The sequence below is a fragment of the Petaurus breviceps genome, unplaced genomic scaffold (genome assembly GCF_028583685.1).
Source record: "Petaurus breviceps papuanus isolate PSGF00001 unplaced genomic scaffold, PetGlider_PUasm1.0 98, whole genome shotgun sequence".
NCBI classification, from domain to species: domain Eukaryota; kingdom Metazoa; phylum Chordata; class Mammalia; order Diprotodontia; family Petauridae; genus Petaurus; species Petaurus breviceps.
In genome coordinates, this window is record NW_027187460.1 from 60,622,344 (window position 1) to 60,645,791 (window position 23,448).

General features: G+C 38.5%; 1 protein-coding gene across 1 annotated transcript in view; it reads right to left on the reverse strand.

Moving 5' to 3' along the window:
* Positions 1-23,448, reverse strand: part of GRHL2 (grainyhead like transcription factor 2) — a 229,584-nt gene that overhangs the window by 84,885 nt on the left and 121,251 nt on the right. Inside the window, 1 exon segment of the mRNA XM_069080979.1 lies at positions 12,906-13,000. Coding sequence (XP_068937080.1) covers positions 12,906-13,000 — 95 coding nt within the window.

Sequence of the window (23,448 nt, forward strand, 5' to 3'; positions counted from 1 at the left end):
AAAGGCAAGGAAGCTCACCAGACAAACTGGAAAGAAGTATGACTAGGTAATGCTCAGTGACTAGGTAATTGTTCACAATTGTTTGCACTGAGAAGAGGGATGGGAAGCTCTCAAGAAGGATGTTCTGATTATTCAAACACAAACTCCTATGAGACCATTTCAGCTCTGACTTTTTTTCTCTTGAGCATAGCACAGCACCAGGCACGGAGTCAGTATTTAATAAAATGTTGATTGATTGACTGATGAGGAAGAAAAGAGGAAGTCGTCTAAACAGAAAAAGGAAATTCGTTGCCAAAGTCCTATTGGAAGACAATATGTACAGAGATATGTGCAAAAGACTGAATGAAGCAAGAGCGGATAACCAGAGATAACAGGGTGACTAGGTTCAACATCCAGCATCAGACAATGGCTATGAGATCTTGGGCTAAAAGCTACTTAACGTCCCTAATGCCGATCTGCATTGGAAAAGTGGAGGTTCCTCCTTGGGAGTTACTTATATCAATAAAATGACAGTTCTGGGAATAATAATAATAATGACAACAATAGTGACCAGAGCATACATAGAGGCCCCGTGAAATACTAGAAATAACTCTAGTCTTTGAAGCACAAAGACTTGGGTTCAAATCCTGCCTCTGGTATTCGTTATATAAGCCTGAGTAGGTCACTTAACTCAACTCTGTATTTGTTGTTTAATCATTTCAGTTATGTTCAACTATTTTTTTTTAAAGCAATCGGGGTTAAGTAACTTGCTCAAGGTTACATGGCCAGTTATTTCTGGGTGTGGTGCTAAGTATCTGAGCCCGGATTTGATCCAGGTCATCCTGACACTGGAGCCGGTGCTCTTACTCGCTGAGCCATCTGGCTGCCCCGTGTTCAACTATTTGCTGACCCCATCTGGGATTTTCTTGACAAAGATACTAGAAAGGTTTGCCATTTTTTTTCTCTAGCTCGTTTTACAGATGAGGCACTGAAACAAACAGGGTTAAGAGACTTACCCAGGTAAGACAGATTTGAACTCAGGAAGAGGAGTTTTTCTGACTCCAGGTCCAGCACTCTATCCACTGTGCCACCTAGTTGCCCCTTAACTTCCGTATGCCTTGGATAAATCTGCTAAGACACATATGTTACTGATCAGCATTGCTAGAGGGAGCTCCTGTCCTGGGAGAGTCCCTCACTAAATGAAATCACAGTTCTCTGAATGTCACCTTCTTATAGCCCATTACAATTTTACAAGGTGCTTTCTTTACAACAACCCTATGTTGTGGTTAGTGACTATATTAATGTCCCCATTTGCAGATGAAGTGACAAAATCAGAAGGGTAAGGTGACTTGTCCTCAGTCCCACAGCTGGTATCTATGAACTAGAGACAGGAAATGCACCTAGGACATCAGATTCTGAGAGCTATCCCTCTTACACTGCCTCTTTGATCAAAGTGGCACATTCAGAAAGACATCAGGATGGCTAAAAGTAAAGGAGATTTAAATGAAGACTGAATGAAAAAATATTTATAAAGAACATTTAGCACAGTGCCTGGCATACAGTAGGTGCTATATAAATGCTTATTCCCTCCCTGTTCCCCTTAAAACTTAGTAAGCACTGAAGTATGAATTTAGTGGCTAATAACAGGGATATTTTTAAAGCTATACTGGAGGCTACCAGGATGGGAAAGAACTCATGTTTAGGGGAAGAAGGCAGAACAATAAAACTCCAATTTTGCTTCCATTACAAGTGAAAATAATCTTCAGAATGGGAAGGGTGGAAGAAAAATGTTTAACAGAGAAGTGGAACCAAAACAAGTAAAGAAAAGCCAGTTAAATAAGGAGCACCTAGCTTCCCTTAGGGAGTACAGTAAGCATAATATCGAACACAGGGAATCCCACTATAGTCTGCCTTGGTTCAATCATATTTGTAGCACTATGCCCAACAGAGTAATGGAAGGAAAATTGGTCACAGAGTGACAGTGTCATACGTCATGATCTGGAAGGGATAGTTAAGTCAAATCCCTTCATTTTACAGATAGGGAAACTGAGGTCAATAGAAGCCAAATGACTTGTCCAAGATTATAATGGTATTAACATAATAATTAATATAATGTACCAGCAGGATTTAAATCCAGTACCTCTGACTCCAGAGTCAGTACTTTGAGATCACAGAGGACAGATACAGGCTTGGAAACCATTCCATAAGAAAAAAAGACTGAAGGAACTAAGACACCTTAGCCTGAAAGAGAGAATGCTGAAGGAGGATGTGATAGCAGTCTTTAAGTATATAGAGGATTGTGATGTGAAAGAAGTATGTAACCTATTCTACAAAGGCCCAGAGAGAAGGGCCAGGATAAATCAATGGGTGAAAGTTGTTGGGAGGCAGATTTTGGCTAAACATAAGCAAGCCCTTCCAATAACTGGTGAAGTCACTCAACCTCTTAGTACATTGAGCAGCTTTAAGACCATAATTTGTAAAACAGTTACCAATCAGCTTTGGTGAAGGTGTTTCTTTACTACTTACAGGAAGTTCTTTACATCAATGGAATCACAGATTTGGATTTTTAAAGGGGGAGGTGAAGCATTTTCTAACAATTAGAACTTTGAAAAAGTAGATGATTGCCGGTGGAGGAAGAAAGGAAATGTCCTCCCTCTTCACAATTTTCCCATTACTATGGAGGGTACCACCATCTTCTCAGCAACCAGACTTACAACCTAGATTATCACATTCATCTTCTTACTTGTAATCCCCCCACAAGTCATACAGTCACCACCCTAGTTCAAGGCCTCAACACCTCTTGACTGGACTATTGTAATAATCTAATTGGTCTCTGTTTTCAAGTCTCCCTACTGTAACTCATTGTCCCCTCAGCTGCCATTGTGATCTTCCTAAAGCATAGGCTTAACCATGTCACTAACCATGTTAACAAATTCCAGTGGCTTCCTATTACCCATAGGAATAAATATAAAATCCCCTCACTAAGCTGGCCCTTTGCTAACTTTCCAACCTTCTTACACCTTACTTCCCTCCTAATGCTCTATGATCCAGCTACACTGGCTGATTTGCTTTTTTCACAATCGGCATTCCATCTCTTTTCCAAATTTGTGTTGTTGGTTTTTTTAGCCAGTTGTCCCCCACACCTGGATTTGTTACCTTCTCACCTATGCCTCTTGGCTTCCTTCAAGACCCAGCACAAAGTGGGTCCAAAGTAGAGTGAGCACCTCACCTCCATCTCCTCCAAACACATCTAGAAAACACCACAGACCACATCCTGTTTGAGAAGTCCAAGAAAAAAATCAGTGAGTCACTTTTTTTTTTCCCAGCCCAGATGAGCATAGGGAGATAAAGTAGTCAATGGATACTGGGAACCAAGTCTGGTCATATGAGTGAGCACATAGCAATATAGCTCAAGGAGAGGCTGTGCACCACACCAAGAAGAGCTCCAAGACCAGTAATACAGGGCATTAGACTTATTTAGGACTCAGGAGCAAAGACCAACAGGCACCTCTGATGCTCACTACCTAGTTCTGTACCACAGATCTAGGGTAGATTAAACAGGAGACCTGAGCCTACTGCTGGTGTCCTAGGGTGAGGACTGGTCACAGATTGTAGCCTCTTTATCAAATACTCAAGTTCAGAAGGAAGCAGCAGGTGTGTAGCTCTGGGCCCAGGAGCAGTATGGGATCTCAATTCCAATTTTCCAGAATACTCTGAAGCCTGCAGAGGAATAACCACAGCAGGAATCCTAGCCCAAAAGGAAGCCTACAGTTCTGTCACTCTGAACTAACAGAGCATTCCAGCTGTCTGACAGTCTATTGGGGACTGCAAACAAGACAAGCTCATACCCAAACACAGGTCAGGAACTTACAGAATTCAGACCAGGGTGGAGGGGAGGGAGGTGGAGAGAGAGAAGCAATGATCAGACATTGCCCTGGATCAGACCATGTTGGGGCCACTGAAAGCTTATAGGTCCCTAGCCTGAGCTGTACCTAAGATCCTAGAAAAATGCAGCATTCAATATGCCAAGAAAGCAGAAACAGAACCAGTCCAGACATTTACACCTGGTCCTAACATCAAGCCCAAGGTGAGGAAATAGATTGGAAGAATGTGTCTTAAAAAAAGATTCCACCATAAAGAGCTACGATGGTAACCGGAGTGCTCAAGATGTAAATGCAAAAGAAGAAAATTATTCCAAAACATTTATAAGCAAAGTTTCAAAGAAAAACATCGTTTTCAATTTGAATTACTGGAAGAGATGAAGTAAAAGTTTTAAAATGGTTTTATAAGTGAAATGAGAGAACTAGAGGGAAAAAAAGGGAAAAGAAATGTGAGCTATGGAAGAAAGAATTAGAAAGAGAATTAATAGTTAGGAATAAGAGGTACAAAATTTTGTCCCACAAGAAAGTCTGAGAAAATTAGAATAAATGAAGTAGAATCCAATGACTCCATGAAACAATAAGAGAGATTAAAATAAAGTCAAGGCTGAAAAAAATGGAAAAAATGTAAGGTATTTATTTCATGATTAAAAAAAAACTGACCTGGAAAGCAGAGTAAAGAGAGCCAATTTAAAAATCATTGAAATTTGTTTTCCTAGACTTTTTTTTTATATTTGCAACAAGGGTTTCACTTTTCTTTCTCAATTGGTTTGGAGGTGGGAAGGAGAAAAGGCATGATTGTACTGGTCAAAAAAAAAATTAATTAAAAAAGGAGCACAAACCCTGCCATTTGCCTTTCCTGACACTCCCTCCCCCCTCCCTGCCCCATTTACTGACTTCCCTTGGAGATTACGTTTCATTTATTCTCTATATATCTTACATGTACATAATTATTTGGATGTTGTTTCTCCCTTAGAATGCGGGCTCCTTAAGGATGGAGACCAGGATAGTTTTGGTCTTATATCACCAATGCTTAATCAATGCTTGTTGCCTGTCTGCCTGACCCTGACACAGAACTTCTTCAAGCAGAAGTTGACAGTTCCACCTATTGGTGATGATGCTGGAGAGGAAATTCATGTTCCAGGCAGGAGTTAACCTTGTTGTCTTCTGGGGCTACCTTTCAACTCTAAGATTCCATAATTTTATGTCAGCCTGGAAAACACCAGAGAAACCTTCCAGTTTTGCCATTTACTGCCTGTCTGACTTCAGGCAAGTTACTTTTCCTCTCTGGGTCTCAGTTTCCCCATCTACCAAAGAAGGCTACCCTAGATGATCTCTAAAATCCCTCCCAATTCTATGAGACTATGCTTGTATAATAAACCTGAGAGTAGAAGAAAGAAAACCTTGGATAAAATTCCATTTTGATGCTTGAAAAATATCAGCGATGCAGGAATATAATAGTAGGGTTTTGGTGCATTTTCATTTGATAGGGGCAACCCTGGAGGACCAAGATGGAGAGAAACTAAAAAGACTTTCCTGGAAAGATGGCTTTTTCAATCTGAAGCAGCTTATCAATCATGGGAGGGGTGGGGCATAGGACCAAATTGGGGGGAAAAAACTGATATGGAATTACTATGAAAGGACAACAAAGGAGGTGCTTGTTCTTTGGATTTTGCGGAAAAGCTTTAAGTCGCATCTTACTACCCTGGTAATGTCTCCTCTTTGGGAATTCTGTCTGGGTCATATGAGAGAGATCTTTGTAGCACTAAGGTTAGTTTAATCTTGAAATTGTTGTGAAGAGAGTAAATGACATTGGGTAGAAACAATGGGTCCAGTTTTAAGAATATCCTTAGAAATCCGGAAGAAAGGAGAGTCTGTAATTAGGGTTTGAAGCTCCCCTGCTCTCTGAGATGATGTCATTTCCAAGTGAAAAGGGAGCCTTCAGTGAGAGGAATCTGAGCCTGCTAGTCTTTAATAGCTCAATAGGGTCTTGTGTGAAGAATTCCCTGTATTTGGTATTAATGAGCAGTCAACAACTTTTTCTTTTTCACGTGAGTTTGTTTAAGAAGGACAAAAAAATATATAAAAATCTTTTAAATGAAAGTCTTAAGAATCCATGTTACAGAGGAAAGCTTCCACTGAATCACAAAATTGTAGAATGGAAGTTCTTCCAAAGTGGGGACCATGTCTTCTTCTTACTGTCCTCTGAACTCCTTGTACATGGAATGAGGCTTGATAAATGTTTGGTGAACTGACTTGTGATCTTTGAGGTTCAGCTCTAAAGCTTTAGAGTTCCATGTTCCTCCCAACTCCATAGTTCCATGATTTATGACTAAAATAGACAATCTTGCCCCAGTCCCCTAACTTTACAAATGAAGAAACAAAGGGCCAGAGGGGTTCCATATTTTGCCCAAGGTCACTTAGCTTGGACTAATAACAGTAACTGATAGGCATATAAAACTTGACGATTTTCAACATACCTTTCTCAAAATAACAGTTTGAGGAAGGGAATGAGGGTGTTATCACCCCCTATTTTACAGAAGAGAAAACTGAGACTCAGAGAGGGTAAATAACTTTCCCTTGATTTCATAGTGCCTAGTGCAATGTCTGGCATATATGTTGTTTTTGTTCAGTCATGTCTGATTCTCTGTGTACTCATTTGGGGTTTTGTTGGCAGAAATACTGGAATGGTTTGTCATGTCCTTCTCCAAATCATTTTAAAGATGAGGAAACTGAGGCAAATAGTTAAATGACTTGCCTAGGGTCACATAACTAAAAGTGTCTGAGGTCAGATTTGAACTCAGGACGATGGGTCTTCCTGACTTCAGGTCCAGTACTCTGTCTACTGTACCACCTAGCTGCCCCCTGTACACACTAGGCACCTAATAAATTCTATTTTGAACAAACTGAATGAATCAAATGTTGGAGGCTGAATGTAGAACCCAAGTCTTCTTTACTTCAAGTTCATTATTCCTTTCATTACTCCATGTTGCCTCTCATATTTAAATGAGTGTTGTCCTCAATAGATATTTTGGGAGACTAACCATTCATTCAAATATTATTTTCATTACTCACAGCATTTCTGAAATTCTTATATGGGAACTATCTTCAGAACCATGCAACAATAACAGTCTCATTGCATTTTAGTCACACCTAGTCTGGGGGACAAGGGAAGAAAGAAGTGTTGACTTTAAATATTTAAAGTTATTTATTTATTTAAAAATCTGTTTTCTTGGTGCTTCTGTCTTCACCAGTGTCATTTCCCACCCTCCACCCACACCTAGATTTTAAGTAAAAATTATATTTTGCAGCTTGATCCTTCTCATTATTTAAATAGTTAGTGTTTATATAGCACTTTCAGGTTTGCAAAATACTTTAAAAATATAATCTCATTTGACCTACACAACAACTCTGAGAGGTATGTGCTATTACTATTCCCATTTTGTAGATGAGAAAACTGAGGAAAATAGAGGTCAACTGACTAGACCAGGGTTACATATCTAGTAAGTGTCTAGTCACATTTTCCTGACTTCAAGTCTGGTGCAGGAAGTATTCCAACTCAACCAGTGAGATGAGGGAAACGAAAATGTGGGCAGTACTGGAATGAGTGGCTAGGGAGGCTTTGTCACTGAGCAGTGCCAGATTTCTATAACTAGCTAGATGATATAAACAGTGGGAGAGGAAAAGATTTAGCATGAAGAGAAATTTACTGCCTATGGAACATGCACTCTAGAAGGCACAATGGAAAGGGAAGGCAGTTGAAACTTTGGTTGAAACTTTGGGGTAGGAAGGTTGAAGGAGATGGGAAAAAGGAATTGGTAGAAGATAGGAAATGGGGCTTGGATGATGATCTACAGGGGTTCAAAATCACTGGGAAATAATGGAAATGACCATGTGACTTCAAATCATGGAAAACAATGATCTCAGGATATCTAAGCTCATATAAGCTTATACATATACATTATATATGTAGACATACATATATATGCATATCCAAATACATATAGACACATAAGCTCAAAGGGCAATGGAAAAACACATGATAAACATAAATAGATCACAACGTACTATCAGTAATGACTTGCACATGAAAAAAGTCTAAAAGACTTTACTGAGGATGCATATCATTAAAAAAAAATGTAGATGAGCTAATCATGTAGCAAGAATAGCCTGCAACCCATAGACAATCTGATATCCCTGAAATATTAAAAGAATTAGAGAAAAGTCTTGGGTAGATCTTCTAAGGAGGGGAAGGGGTTGTGAGAAAACTTGGGCAGGACTCACATGGGATGAGCAGGTTTACAATGGATGCCATCTATATCAGACATAATGACTATGTAATGTAATGTGTAACATAACTATCAAAAGGTATTCAGAACCAGCAGTTTTGTTCCTAACTCAACCCTCATTATCTTAACAATCACTCTTACTCTTATTATGGAGAAAGGATGTAATGGACATGTTCCTCTGTAAACACAGAATAAAGCTCCAGTATGTGACATTTTAAGCAGTTTTTGCTCCTTCCCAGAGGAACTCAGGGCACTTAAATTCAGATGTTAGCAATGGAATTAGAAAAGAAAGCAAATGGCTTTGGGGGAAAGTACTGCAGTATGAAAATCACACCCAATCCTAATATAAAGGAGGGATATTTTCCATCTACTTCCTGCTTTACTATAAATCTATTTTTTTTCTACTTCCAGATTGTATTTTTATAGAATACATGCTATGAAGTCAATAACATTTTAAGGAAAAGGCTTCAGCTCTGCTAATTAAAAATACTCTCTCAGTCTCTTTAATGAAACAGATTTATTTTTTTTAGTCCCTTATAGGAGTCTAAAGAAAAGTTTTCTGTAGCCTTTTATTACATATTGATTCAAGGACTACTTGAAACTGCAAGCACCAAGTATTAGTCATTATGAATGTATAAAACACACACTGGTCAGAGCCAGGATAAACAAAGAAAGAGAAACAAACAACATAAACCTTCCTCCACTGCCATACACCAAAGCATATGGGCACGTAAACTTGTTTTCTGTGAAAAATAAATTGCACAAGACCGAAACAAGAAAAAGGAGCCAAGTAAATCATCTTACATAATTTTCTGAAGGCTTCCAAATGTAGTGCCCCACCCCTCCCCCAACTACAAGAGGGACAAGTCAGAACTAACTAAAATGCAGGGTCCCTGATTAATTCTTAACCATTTGTCCCATGCAAATTTCCCCTCCCCTACTTTTTTAATTTGGTAAACAGAAAACAACAAAAATGGATGTCTTCTAATATTTTCAGTTCGGTTTTAAAAAGAAAAGCTGCTTCCTACTACTTCCCTTAAATAATATTAAACCTGGTACAAAGAGACTCCTCTAAAGATTAGCCAAACTCTTATTATAGTTTTCAAATTTCATGAGCCAAATTGAATATGAAATCCTTGAAGCATTTATAACATCATCCTTTTTTAAAAAAATAAGAATGCCTTGTTACTACTGCCTATTGATATTACAGGTGTACTCTGACTTTGTAGAGTGGGCTTAATCCTAAGGAAAAAAAATATACAAATCAGATTTTTTTTTTAATGCACAGGAGAAGCTAGTTATTTGAGTGAATCCTTGATTAAGACCTCTGTGAAACAGAGAAACCTGTTGTAAAGTAAACATTTGCCCATGGAGGCAGTGTGGTAGAATGGAAAGGGTAGCAACTTGTAGTCATGGGACTTCAAAATTCCAGCTATGTTATTTACTGTCTCTGTGAATTTGGGTAAGTAATAACTAACATTTATACAGCACTTACTATGTTCTAAGCACTGTGCTAAGCTAATTATTATTGTTATTTCATTTGATCCTCACAACAATTCTGGGAGATGGGTGCTATTTTTATCCCCATCTCACAGATGAGGAAACTGAGGCAAACAGAAATTAAGTGACTTGTCCAGGATCACATAGCTAATAAGTGTCTGAAGCCAAATTTGAACTTGGGTCTTCTTGACTCCAGGCCTGGTGCCTCTATCCACTGTGTCACCTAGCTATGAATCATTTAATCTCTCTGGGCTTCAGTGTCTTTATCTGTAAAATGACAGAAATAGACTAGATATAGGTCTCTAATGACCCTTTCTATTTTGATATATCTATTCTCTATGATCTGTCTGTTCTCTGGTCCTTGCCACCATTAGTAGCATTAGCTACTGTCTCCCTCTGCCCTAGTGGCCCTTCTCCCATTGGTGAGTTCTTCCTAGAACCTCCATTTTGGAGAAGGGTCCAGACTATTGATACCGGATTCTCCAGGCTTTGCTACTATGTCCCTACCCTACCTTTCTCGCACTTGCCAGCTCCTTTTTTTACATTTTGCCTTTTCCTATTAGAATTAGTCTCTTGAGGGTAGAAATTATCAGTAAATACTTGTTGACTGACTGATTTATTTTTATAATTTTAGATTTTCACATACGGGACTAATCTGAAAAAAAGTTTACTTGTGCTTTAATATCTTGTTTTACATGTAGAGAGATATCATTTGAAAAGTATCAAAAAACCCATCTGCTTCAAATTATCTTCCTCTCTTATCCATCATGTTTTCTAAAACTTCTATCATTAAAAATTAGTCATTTTGAGGGGTTAAGTAATTACCATTGGAAATTCCATATTAAATGATAAAGAAGAGTAATATAATTAGGGCCATATCCAGGATAAGGTGATGGACATAATGGGGTTTCAAAATTTAAAAGCAGGGGGGCAGCTAGGTGGCACAGTGAATAGAGCACCGGCCCTGGAGTCAGTAGAACCTGGGTTTGGATCCAGCCTCAGGCACTAAACACACACACACACACACACACACACACACAAAAAAAAACCTAGCCGTGTGACCTTGGGCTAGTCACTTAACCACGATTGCCCTCCCAAAAAAAGCAAAAAAAAATTTAGGAGCTAAAAACACTATCCCACAACATGCTAACTCCCTCCAGCATCCATACTCCTAACTCCTGATCATCCTACCCTCCTTTTCCCTATAGCCCCCAGTCATTCAGCAAAGTAGAAACCCCATAATGGTCCAGGATGTGCTTCTTCCCCCTGGAGGACTCCCCTAGATGAGCTTTGTCCCACACACCTTTAAAACCAACCTTCTGCCCCTTCTCTTCAAAGACAAACATTTCTGGTTACTGCTCTGAGAACAATAGCCAATCTATTACCCCAATTTTTTTGTGTGTGGTTGTTCAGTCAAGTCTGTGAGGCCACAGACTTTGTCCATGGGGTTTTCATAGCAAAGATACTAGAGTGGTTTGCCATTTCCTTCTCAGAAGAACTGGGGCAAATAGGTATTAAGTGACTTGCCCAAGGTCATACAGCAAGTAAGTGTCTGAGGCCAAATTTGAACACAGATCTTCCTGGCACCAGATCCATTGCTCTATCCACTGCACCACCTAGCTGCCCCACCATAGCATGGATAATTCACCATCTAATAGATATTAGGATCCTTATATAGTGAGCCTCCTCACAAGCAAATTTAGTTACTAAAGGAAAAATAATAGTTGCAAAGGAGAGGTACATGGGAAAAGCCCATAATATAGAGACAAGGTAGTGCAGTATGCTGCTGCCAGGGAGCTCAGGCTAATGCCTCTTGGGACACGAAAAAAACTGAAAAGAATCTGGTTGGAAAGGGGTGAGTAAAATAGATAGCAAGAGTACTGTAGATACATTTTTCCTATGCTATCTTTTTGTTTGGGTCTACTCTGTACCCGTGTTACAAAGTGTGCTTCGCATAGAGTAGGTGCCTAATGTTTGCTGAAATAAGAACATTCAATCACTAAAACACCTAAGCACATTTCTCCAGGTGCTGCTTATTTTGGAGGTTGTCTTTCCTGGAACTAAGGTCATCATCTATGCACAATGAAATAAGACACTCTGCAATTCATGTTTTGGGATGTCATGCCCTCAAAATTCCAAAAGTTCTTCCTCTTGCAAACACCTCTCCATTGTTCCTAAACAATACCACATTGAATGTTATTAGGCTGTTCTCATTTGTTTTAAGACAATTCCCTACAAAAGGCTAGTCATTCAACATTCTTATAGAGACTATAGCAGGAATCAAGCTTAGATGTCACCCAGCACATGGTGTTGATTCTGGTTCCAAGTAGAAATTGTCCATAGAATAGTAGTAAGGAATTCAAGAACTATGCACATTGACATTGGAGAGAACAGAAGGAATACAGATAAATTGAATGTGATGATGAAATGTACAATTTTCATGAAATTCTAGAAGGAAATTCAGGTACCCTTAACTATATTGCCAGACTTAGCTAATATGTTGGTTAATTTTGCAGAACTGTTTTTTTTTTCTTTCTTATAAAAGATGGCTATTTGGGGAGAGAGAGATGAGCAATATATTTTAAATCAAAATAAAAAGATATAAAGTTTAAAATTGAAAAAAGGATATTATTTTAACATATAAAAAGAGTACAAAGAAAAAATACTAGCACTCAAGAAAAAGAGAAAAGCATTAAATGAGCAATGAGGAAATAATCGGCTGAGTTGTCTTCTGACCACAGGGCACCACACCCTGTGAAGTGAAGAAAACCTGCCCATCTCCCCCCTTCCAGGTTCTTTGTTCAAACTAGACTTAAGTCTTAATCAAGTAAAGTATCACTCCTCCACAGCTGGCAAATTACACACATTTTGGTTAAGCTACTTCTCTGAAAAATGCCCACAGGGGTGTCAGAATGATTGTGTCCTGCTACTAGAATACCTAGCAATATACTTAGTCAACCTGCCCCAACTTGGGGCTGTCACATAGAGACTGGTGACTTGGGAAACTGCAGTGTGGATCTGCTCTGATGGGGGAAGCAAATCTCCTTTTCCTCTTCATCATCCTCCACATAAGGAAGATGAAGTACTGTGATCCAAAAGGCATCCTAGTCTGGAAGACCCTTTATCCCCACTGACCCTTTACAATGGCAACATCTGCAGCCACCTGGTCCAGGTAAGAAAAGAAGCATTCAAATTCCTACAAAAGAATGAACCAAGTTTGAAACAATCAAGCCCTGACAGTCTTGATATTTTTACTCACTTTTGCCTCTTCGTTGACATCCCAGGTGAAAGAAACAGCATTGTATGCAATTTCCTCAATGTTTCCAATTGTATTAAAACTTTCCTTGTAGTCAGCTGTAAAACACACACACACATACAAAGATTAAACAAAATTTGAAGAGATGCTTTGTATCATTGAATTCTGTGTCATTCTTCCACAGACTAGAACAAAATTTTGCCTATTCTTCTGTCTCCATGGCAACAGGAAAAGGATTTTGTTCTTGATGATGTTTCATTATTGCTAATATTCTACAAAAATGGTAAACACATTGCACTTTTAAGAGTAATAAATGCAAGCAAAACAATATTCTTAGTCAATTTTTATTAGTTTTACTTCTTCACTCTGGGTTTTTATTATGATCTGTGAATATTTTCTATTCTTCTTCAACCTTGGATTTCCCTCTTTAGCTACCCACTCATGCTACAACTCCCACTCTCTTGCAAGCCCCATATGGATTTCTTGGATGAACCAACTCTGTAGAACCACAGACTCTTAGAGCCAGAAGGGCTCTTAGAGATCATCCATCCCAATTCCTTGTTTTCACGGATGAGAAAACAGAGGTTCCAAGTGGTTTAGCGATTTGCCTAGGTCTAAGGTCACCCAGTTTAGATAATGGAAGAGCCAAGACTTCAGTCTTGCTCTCCTGCTTCCCAATCCAACACTATTTCCAGCAACATCTTGCCTCTCCCAACCCAAGTTTGTGTTCATGTGTACCATTAGCCCAGTTGGTAGGCATATAAAGCTTCCCTGACCAAAATAATTTTGCAAAAATATCATTCTATTAATTATATTATAATTATATAATATCTTTACATTATATAATATCATAACTATGTCCTACTAAAATGTTATTCAGTCAATCATCAACTTGGCTCCTATGGAACTATGGCCCCTTTAACATCATTTTACCTAACATTGTATTGTCATGGAATCAATGAAAACATTGAGTGGGATATTCCTGAGGATTCAAGAAGTTAGAAGAAAATGACATAAGTGCACACTGAATGTAGATTCAGGAACATGTAGTTTCAAGTCAAAGCTCAGCTATGAGACCTGTACAAGTTCCTAAGTCTCCCATCTGTAAAGTGGGGAATAATCATAACTATTCTTCTTGCTCCCATATGATCCTATTGTGAAAACCAAATTAAATAGTGCATGTAAAAACCTTCTGTAAATTGTGAAATATCTTCTAACTGGCAATTCTTCTTATAATTATTGTTATTACTAGAAATTGCAGAGAAAGAAAATATTTAAGGTTAGTTAAGATACAAAGCAAAGGAAAACACTCTCTTGCTCTCCCTGTGATGAGGAGAATTAGAACACAAAAACCTTTCAATTTAATCATAAAGCAAGTCTTTGCTTCTGATATCAGGGCTCACTTTGACCTTGAGTGGATGGACCCAGCATCCAGGCAAGATCTTCCTGGGACCACAACTTTAAGATTCTCCAGGGAGTAATACTTAATTTCAGGAAAGTAGCTGCTGAGTCTTAGCACTGTTTGACTTTGTAGAGATCAAACTCATTTCTGTTCTTATTTTTCTTGCAACCTTTTAATACTATTATACTAAAGAAATTGTCAAGACCCCAATACAAAGTAGTGCCCCAGGGCCATTTTAAACAAGGAAATAAGTGGCAAATTTTTAAATAAGGATAAAAAGCAATATGGATCAGACCAACACTCATGAGGGAAATCATGATGCTTGGTATGCTGTATTTTTCTTCTTTTGAGTTGCTCCCCCTGAAATACTCTACCCTTTTCCTTTTAAAACACTATTGTCCCAAATCTAGGATAGACAATGGAGAGAAGTTAAAAATAAAGACAATATCATAGAAAGGATAGCTTCTCCAAGGCTCTACCATTCTGCATGTTCCTGACAGGCTGCCCATAAATTAGAATATGGAAAAGAAAATACAATTTAATAACACCTTGCATTCGGCTATAATTTTCTACTTTCCAAAGAATCTTCACATTATTTTCTTTGATCCTTAAAACAATTCTTTGATAGTTAAAGCAGATGTTATGATATCCATTTTACAGATGAAGAAATTGAGGCAACACTTTGTATAAATTCTTCCTTGGAAACATCTCTTGCATCTCTCCTTTTTCTTCATCTCCCACCCCCCCACCCCCCACCCCCCATCTTCATCCAGTTTTATTGCTTCACACCTGGATTATTTATTGCATCAAATTCCTATTTGGCCTCCATGACTATAATCTCTCTCCTTCCAATATATCCTGAATAGTTCTGCCAGATTAAATATCTTTAAACATTACTGCCATCACAGAACTCCTTGCGCTCAAAAAACTGGCATGGGTTACCTCCTGCCCACCCTGTCAAGTCCAAATTTGACTATCAAGCCCCTCTATTAATATTGTAATACCCTATATGGCCAGTGTTATGGCCTACCACAACCAAATGTAGCTTTTCCTCTTTATGAACAAAGGTGCTTTACAATCCCACAATTAGAGCATTTGTGTTCCTATATTTGCTCATATTGATCAACTAACCTGCCCCTATCCTAAACACAGACTCCCAGCCTGCCCCAGCCCTTGCCAGTCTTCAAAGTTCACCTAATCCCATCACCTCCTGAAGTGTTCTTAGTTCTCCCAACCCAAATTGACCTCCTCATTCTCTGAACTTGTATAACTCATATAATTCGTTCTCTGCAATATTATACTTAATTATGTATCCTATCTTGTAGTAGTCACTAATCATTTTGTACTCAATTATTCTTGTCTCTCTGGCTAGACTGCAAATTCTTTGGAGGCAAAATCTCATTAAGTACTTATACTTCCACATCATCCATAACAACCAACAGCAAATACTTGTCAAGTCAAGTCAACCAGCATTTCCTTTGTGTCTACCCTGTGCCAGGCACTGGACTAAGCCCTGGAGATACACAGAAAGGCAAACATATTCCTTACCCTCAAGGAGCTCATGTTCAAATGGGGGATACAACATGCAAACAATTATGTACATGCTCATTATTTTAGTAATGGTTCTGGCTGCCATGGAAAATTCAGCCAAATCATTCAGAGAATTATGTAAAATGACAGGCAGGTGTCTTTTTGGAGTGAAAACAGATAACTCAGAGCCCATCACCCAAGAAGTGTTGGGTGGGTTATTTGTTCCTAAATTCATTACTTTACAGAAAGGCAGTGAGGTGTAGTAACCTTAGAGCCAGAGTAAATTGGAGTGAATCTCAGAGGAAAGGCACTAATATTGAGGAAGATAAGGAATGTTTATTGCTGAAAATGGTAACCATCTCTAGCATGGGGGTAAAGGGCAGAGGGAGGGAAGAAAAAAAGGGGAAAAATTTACTTTATTATACATTTAAAAGGAATAGCAAGTTATACATAATAGATTTGTCATTTCATGTGCAAACATCTTTTTTTATTATACTATGTTATGCAAATGCTTGGTTTATTCCATAAATTAAAAATAAAATTTTTAAAAAGATGAGATTCTAGCTGAGACTTAAGGGAAGCCACAGAAATCAGGAGGATGCAAATGGGCCAATCCTTCCTGGTTTGGGGCACAGCCAATGAAAATGAATGGAGTAGAAGGACAGTTTCCTATGCAATGAAGATCATGAAGGCCAGTGGGTCATAGAGTCACTGGATCAGAGAGGGAAATAAGGGGCTAAGAAGAGTAGAAAGCTGGGAATATACCAGGTTATAAAGGGCTTTAAAAGCCAAACAGAGGATTTTATATTTGATCCTGGAGGTAATGGAGAATCACTGAAGTTGACTGAATGGGTGATGGAAGCACGTGTGGAAATGACATGGTCAGTCCTTCAGGACTGATCTATTACTTTGGTACTGAGTGGAGGGTGGACTAGAGTGGAGAGTGACACAGTAGGGAGACCAATTTGAAAACTATTGCAGCAGTCCAGATGAGAGGCGATGAAGACGTGTATTTGTTGGGTTGCAATTACTTTCTTGGGTTGACCAACTATTTAGTGAGAGATACAAGTTAGACTCAGCTCTCCTAATTCCTAGTTGAGTGCTCATCTCACTATATCACATTTGCTCTCAGAGTCTATTGGCCGTGAGATAGCATGGTATATCAGACAGATAAAAAGGTATAATGGATAGAGCACTGGACTCAGTCAGAAAGATGTAGGCTCAATTCCTGCCTCAGAAATTTACTGTGTGATCCTGATCAATCTCTTAAACACTCTGTGCCTCAATTTCCTCATCTGTAAAATGAGTTGGTTGAATCCAGTGGCTTCTAAGGACCCTTCCTACTTCAAATCTATAATTCTAAGATTATGATGCACTCTAATGCGAAAGTAGTAAGGGCTTAATTTCTTCTATATGTTACCCAATGACAACATTTCAAAAACTCCCCATCATCTTTTCTATTTAAAGTTGTAATCCTTTCATCTTCAATTCCCTTGTATATAAATAAGACCCATAGTCCATCTAATCTAGTTTTGTATCTAACTAGCACCAGGGGATGTCATGGAAATACATAAGATATATAGCTGTTCAAAGTTTAAACGTCAAAGATATTTCCCAAAATATGCTACTTTCCTTTGGAAATCCAGTGAGGCTTGGTCATTGGCAAATGCATCTAAACTTAAAAAAAATACCCACCTACTTATATGTCCTTATAAAATCTCTTGGCTTAATGAGTTCAGTACATTTATTATCCATTCTAAGAGATAGGACTTTCTTCTGTTTGTCCCAGATTTCCCTCTCTCAAGCTTCCATAAATGCCCTTTGCTCCAGTATCCTGTACAGATCTGTGTTCATTTAATAGCCTTCATTACCATCCCCTTTTATCTTTCTGAGACTGAAGAGTCCTGCCATGTTTTTATCCCCCAATATGGAAGACTGCTCTTTTTCTTGATACTTTTATCCCTTCCCCTTTTCTGAAATTTTCTATAGTCCCATTAGCTTTCTTGCAATTCAACAACCAGAAGTCATGTTTTAATTGTGGTCACATCAGGTTTTGTTTCCAAAGTCACTTTGAGGAGACTCATTATTTTAATAACTGTTTTGACTGTCATGGAATGTTGAACCAAATCATTTCGGAAACTATTTAAAATTACTGCCAGGTCTTTTTAAGGTGATGACAAATAGCTCAGAGCCCATCATCTATTAAGTATAGGGAAGATTGTTTGTTTCTGAGCTCAGGACCTTGTAGAGAGGCAGTGAGGCATGGTGGATAGAGAGATGGCCTTCAAGCTAGGAAATCCTAGGGTCAGGAACAGCCTCTGACACATCCTCGATGTGTGAAATGGTATAAATCACTTTCAGTGACCTGGTAGCTCTGGAAGACTATAAAACGACACAGAAAGTGTTAACTTGCATTGGCAGAGGACATTTTACACTGAGAGATGCTATCATGAGTAAAATCATAGGTCTGGTCCTTATGATTAGCTTGCAGTTACCCAAAATGGAAACTCATCTGTGATATTTCTGCTTAATCATGTGGGCTCAAACATTCTTTCTGAAACATTCCTATTAGTTCAAGGTTTCATTACTTGGAAGAATTTTGTATCATGTGAAAAGGTAATAATTTTACAGGGCACTATCTCCTCTAAAAGCTTTGCATTTTGGTGTCTGATCTCACCAAAAGCTGCTCTCCCCAAAGTTAGTTTGATCTCATTACTGGAAAATTTTATGCACTTTAATCCCCTGGTATCCAGCATAGTGCTAGGCACAAAATGGGTGCTTAACAAATGTTTGTTGATTAATTGATTGAAAAATTAAATACAACTAATTTTCCTATTGATCCCCAGGGAACTGTTTTTTATACTTTTCCTTTAAAAGAATTTTCTATACTTTAAGTTCTCTGACCCAAATCCAGGTCAGGAACTTGCAGAGAACTCAAATCAAAGGAGGACAGTGATCTAACTTTTCTCTGGATCAGAACACTTCAGGAGCACTAAAAACTTATAGGTCCCTGAACTGAGATGGTCCTGAGAGCCTGGATGAACACAACACTCACTATCCCAAGAAAGCAACAGCAGGATCAGCCCAGACATTCCCTCTAGATGTATGTATACAGCCTACCACTAACATCAGTTCCAAAGTCACGAAGTAGATTGGAAGAATGAGCAAACAAACAAAAAAAGAACTCCACCATAAAAAGTTATTATGGCAACAGGAACACTTAAGAGACTAACCCAGAAGAGAATGACTCCAAAATATCTACAAGCAAAACCTCAAAGTAAAGCACAGTTTGGACATAAATTTAACTAGCATTCCTGGAAGAGATGAAATAAAAAACTTTAAAAAGAGTTTGAAATGTTTTTATAAATGGAATGAGAGCAGTAGGGGGAAAATGGGAAAGAAATGAGAGCTACAGAATAAAAAAATTGGAAAGAAAATTAACAGTTTGACACAAGGGCTACACAAACTTGCCAAACAACAAACTCCCTGAAAAATATAATGGACCAAATTAAATCCCTCCCCATCTTTAAGAAAAACAAAACCAAAAGCCCTTCCTCTTAGAATTAAAGACAACTGAGTTCATTACATCCAACCTGTTCTTAAATAGGAAACACTTGTTGGGTGCCACGGCCATCACCCAAACTGTTCCTGGGGAGGTTGAGGCAAGTGCATTGCTTGAGAGTAGGCAGTCTGAACTGTGGTGAGGCTAAAGTTGATTGGATGTCTGCACTAATTCTGGTACCAATGGAGAAGACCCCACACACCCAAGAGGGAGGGGCCACCAGGCTGCCTATGGAAAGATAAACCAACCCAAGTTGGAAAAATAGCTAGTCAAAGCTTCTGTGCTGATTGGCAATGGGCTAAGTCTGTGAAGGGCTGTTGGCTTTCCTGCCTGCATGAGAAAGGAAGACTCATGAGTTGCTGTGTTTGGTTCATACTCCCCAAATCATGCCTTCCCTGGGACAAGCTCATCAGCTGAAATTACATCACCTGGGAGGCTGATTCATCTTTGATATTCAGCATCTCCTCAGCAACCTCAGTTGCCTCTTCCTCTGACTGGAGAGCTAGAAGGTGAAGCAATGGTTTCTTTCCAAGGACTCTCTGTAGAGAGAGCTCAGACTTTTCAATATTACTCTAATATTCCCTTATTAGATTGTAAAGATCTTTGAAGGCAGGGACAATTTTTTTCTTTTTTGTATTCCCAATGCTTAAAATGATGCCTGGCACATAGCAGGCAATGTTTACTGACTGCTGACACAATGTGAAAACAAGCTAAAACAAATCAAAAGCCTCTGTATGCATAAGTTAGTGATGGGAAACTCACTCCCCCCTGCTCACCCTCATTTAGCTATGCTTCTGGCTGATCAATGTGCTTTCCAAAATTTGGAGACGAGGACTAAACATAATGGTTTATATATGGTCTAACCAGGGTATTTTATAGGAGGACTGTCATCTCCTTCACTCTGTACACATACAAAACCTATGTAGCCTAAAATCACATTAGCTCTTTTTGCTTCACATCAAAATTCCTATTCAAATTTTATTTTATAGTACATCAGAACCCCTGAATCTTTTTTTCCTTTTTCAGTTTTACTAACCACGTCTCATATTTGTACAATTGATTTTTGAACCCAAGCTCTTCCTCTACTTTTGTGTCATGAACAAATATGATGAGTATATTATCTCTGCTTTGATTCAACTAATTGATAAATATTTGAATGAAGGCCTTACACCCTCCCCCCCAACATTAAAAGCACATACCCTTGGGGGGGGGTGGAGAACATGGTAATTTATTATTGATCATCAGCACCAAAGTAATACTTCATCTATCAGATGCTTTCTCCAGAGATAGCAAACTTGAAGAAGTGTATAAAGGGAATGGGAGTTTTTATGCAGGGAGGAGGATGGGATAATGTTGGAATATGGTGTACAGAGTTGGGAGACCACATCTTTGGGTAGAAAGCCCTGGCCATGCAATACATAAATTTAATGAGAATATGGAACCCCTGGAGTAAGAAAGGAAAAAGAAGGGTGGAAGGGTGAAATTCATCTAGAAGAGACAAAATATTGGAAGACATTGATGACAATCTTAAATTGGGGGTAGAAGACCAGTCATGTATGTTTGCATTCCTCTCTTTTTATGACAGATGTGTTTCTGAAAAATTATGCATAAATCTATATTTTGCTAACAATTAAAATGTAGCAGGGAAAACAACAGCAAGTTCTTTTATGACATGAAGGATCCTTTTGTAATGCAAAACATTACTCTGTAGTTTGTTTTTAAGTTCAGATTTTTGTATATTGAGTTTTCTTAAAAACCAGTCACATATGGATGTGTAATTCTGGAATGGCTTAAAGGAAATGTTAATTCCTGCACTCTAATTAAGTGTAGCATGAAATGCTCTTTGTAAATTATTTATAACTAATGCTGGCTTTCAATTCTTTTTTGTATATCTTGTTGGAGATTAAGAAGAGGAGTATAATTATAATAAAATTATTTTCCCTTCTGAAGGGTAAGGATTCTGTCTGGACTAGTGGAGCAAAGTGCTTGGAATGCTTAAAATGGCTTAGGGCTCTGTTAATAATTCAGTGAGCATACTCCACAGCCCAGTGAGATGCTTCCCAATTAGCCAAGGACTGGGGAGAGTTTATATATTGTAGCCTATATTCAGAAATCTGTTCTTTTCCAAAGAGGTAAGATCTATCTGCAAATGGTCAGATGAGTCCTTTCTAAATTCAGCTCAACAATTCCAAGTGATTTAAAATCATTAGAATGATGAGCTTTAACTTGAGATAAACAGAATAATAAGACCTTTGGAGAAGTGGGTTTTGTTGATTTTCTCCTCTGCTTTTTAAAGTCATAAAAGCAAAGTTTCCAAAACCTAAAATGTCTCACAAATAACATAATCAATTATTTTGTCTGTGAAACTTATAATACTGTCAAAGGTAACCTGATACTGATATAGCAAATAGCTTTTTTTTTTTTTTAATGTGTTGATCTGGGCAGCTATGTGGCACAGTAGATAGAGTGCAGGATCTAGAGTCATGAAGACCTGAGTTCAAATATGACTATTAGACTATGAGAAGTGTGTGACTGTGGGTCACTTAACCCTGTTTGCCTCAGTTTTCTCATCTGTCAAATGAACTGGAGAAGGAAACAGCAAACCATTCTAGTATCTCTGCCAAGAAAACCCTAAACGGAGTCACAGAGAGTCAGACACAAGTGAAAAATAACTAAACATGTTGATGTTTACTTTTAATGTGAATGGTTCTAAATGAGCATGCCTATTTGGTAATGGTTCATATACTATTTATAAATCGGCACGTTTCTACTTAGATACCAAAATACACCTTTACAGATTTGCACTGAACACAACAGAAAATTTGGTTGGTCTATAGGATATAATAATGATACTCCCAGTCCATGAAACAGTCATTCAAATACTTCAAGTCAAGTATCACAGTCTTTCTTAAGTTTTCTCATACCATAGTTACACATCCCAGTTCCTTCAACCAAATCTCATATAGAAAGGTTCCCAGTTGTCCTTCTCTGGACACATTCCAGAGGTCATTTCAGTTGAGTCTGACTCTTCATGACCCCACTTGAGGTTTTCTTGGCAAATATACTGGAGTGGTTTGCTATTTCCTTTTCCAACTCATTTTTATAGATAAGGAAGCTAAGGCAAACAGCGTTAAGTGACTTGCCCAGGGTCACACAGCTGGTAAGTGTCTGAGGCTGGATTTGAACTGCCCAGTGCTCTATCCATTTCACCAGCTAGCTGTCCTAGCTCATCAATAACTTTCCTAAAATGTGACACTCCACAGCAAAGTAATACTCTGGATAAGGTTTGACTAATATATAATATTTCAGGAATAATACTTTCATTCCATATACCATGATTCTACTAATGCAGCTGAAAACTGTATTAAACTTTTTCCCTGCCATGTCATGTGGTTGACTTGTATCATAATTTTTTTGTTCTTGTCCAGGCATTTGGTTGTATCCAAGTCTTTGTGGCCCTCCGAACATCAATACTGTCGATGGGGTTTTCGTGAGAAAGATTCTAGAGTGCTTTTGCAATTTCCTTTTTGGGTGGATTAAGGCAAATAGGGGTCCCACAGCTAGTAAGTATTTGAGTCCAAATTTGAACTCAGGTCTTCCAGACTCCAGGCCTGGCACTCTATCCACTGAGCTACCTGTTTGCCTCCTACATCACAATTAAACCTACTAAAACACCCTTGGGGGCTGCTAGTGGTACAGCAGATAGAGCACGGGGCCTGGAGTGAAGAAGACTCATCTTCATGACTTCAAATCTGTCCTCAGACACTTACTAGCTATATGATCCTGGGCAAGTCACTTAATCCTGTTTGCCTCAGTTTCCTCATCTGTAAAAAAAATGAGCTAGAGAATGAAATGGCAAACTACTACATTATCTCTGCTAAGAAAACCCCAAATGGGGTCATGAAGAATAAAACAATTGAAATGGCTCAACAAAACTTTTATGCTTTTTACCTTAATTGCTTTTTACCCACATCTCCCCAATTCTGGGGTTGGGTGTATGTGTGCGTGTGTGTGTGTGTGTGTGTGTGTGTGTGTGTGTGTGTGTGTGTGTG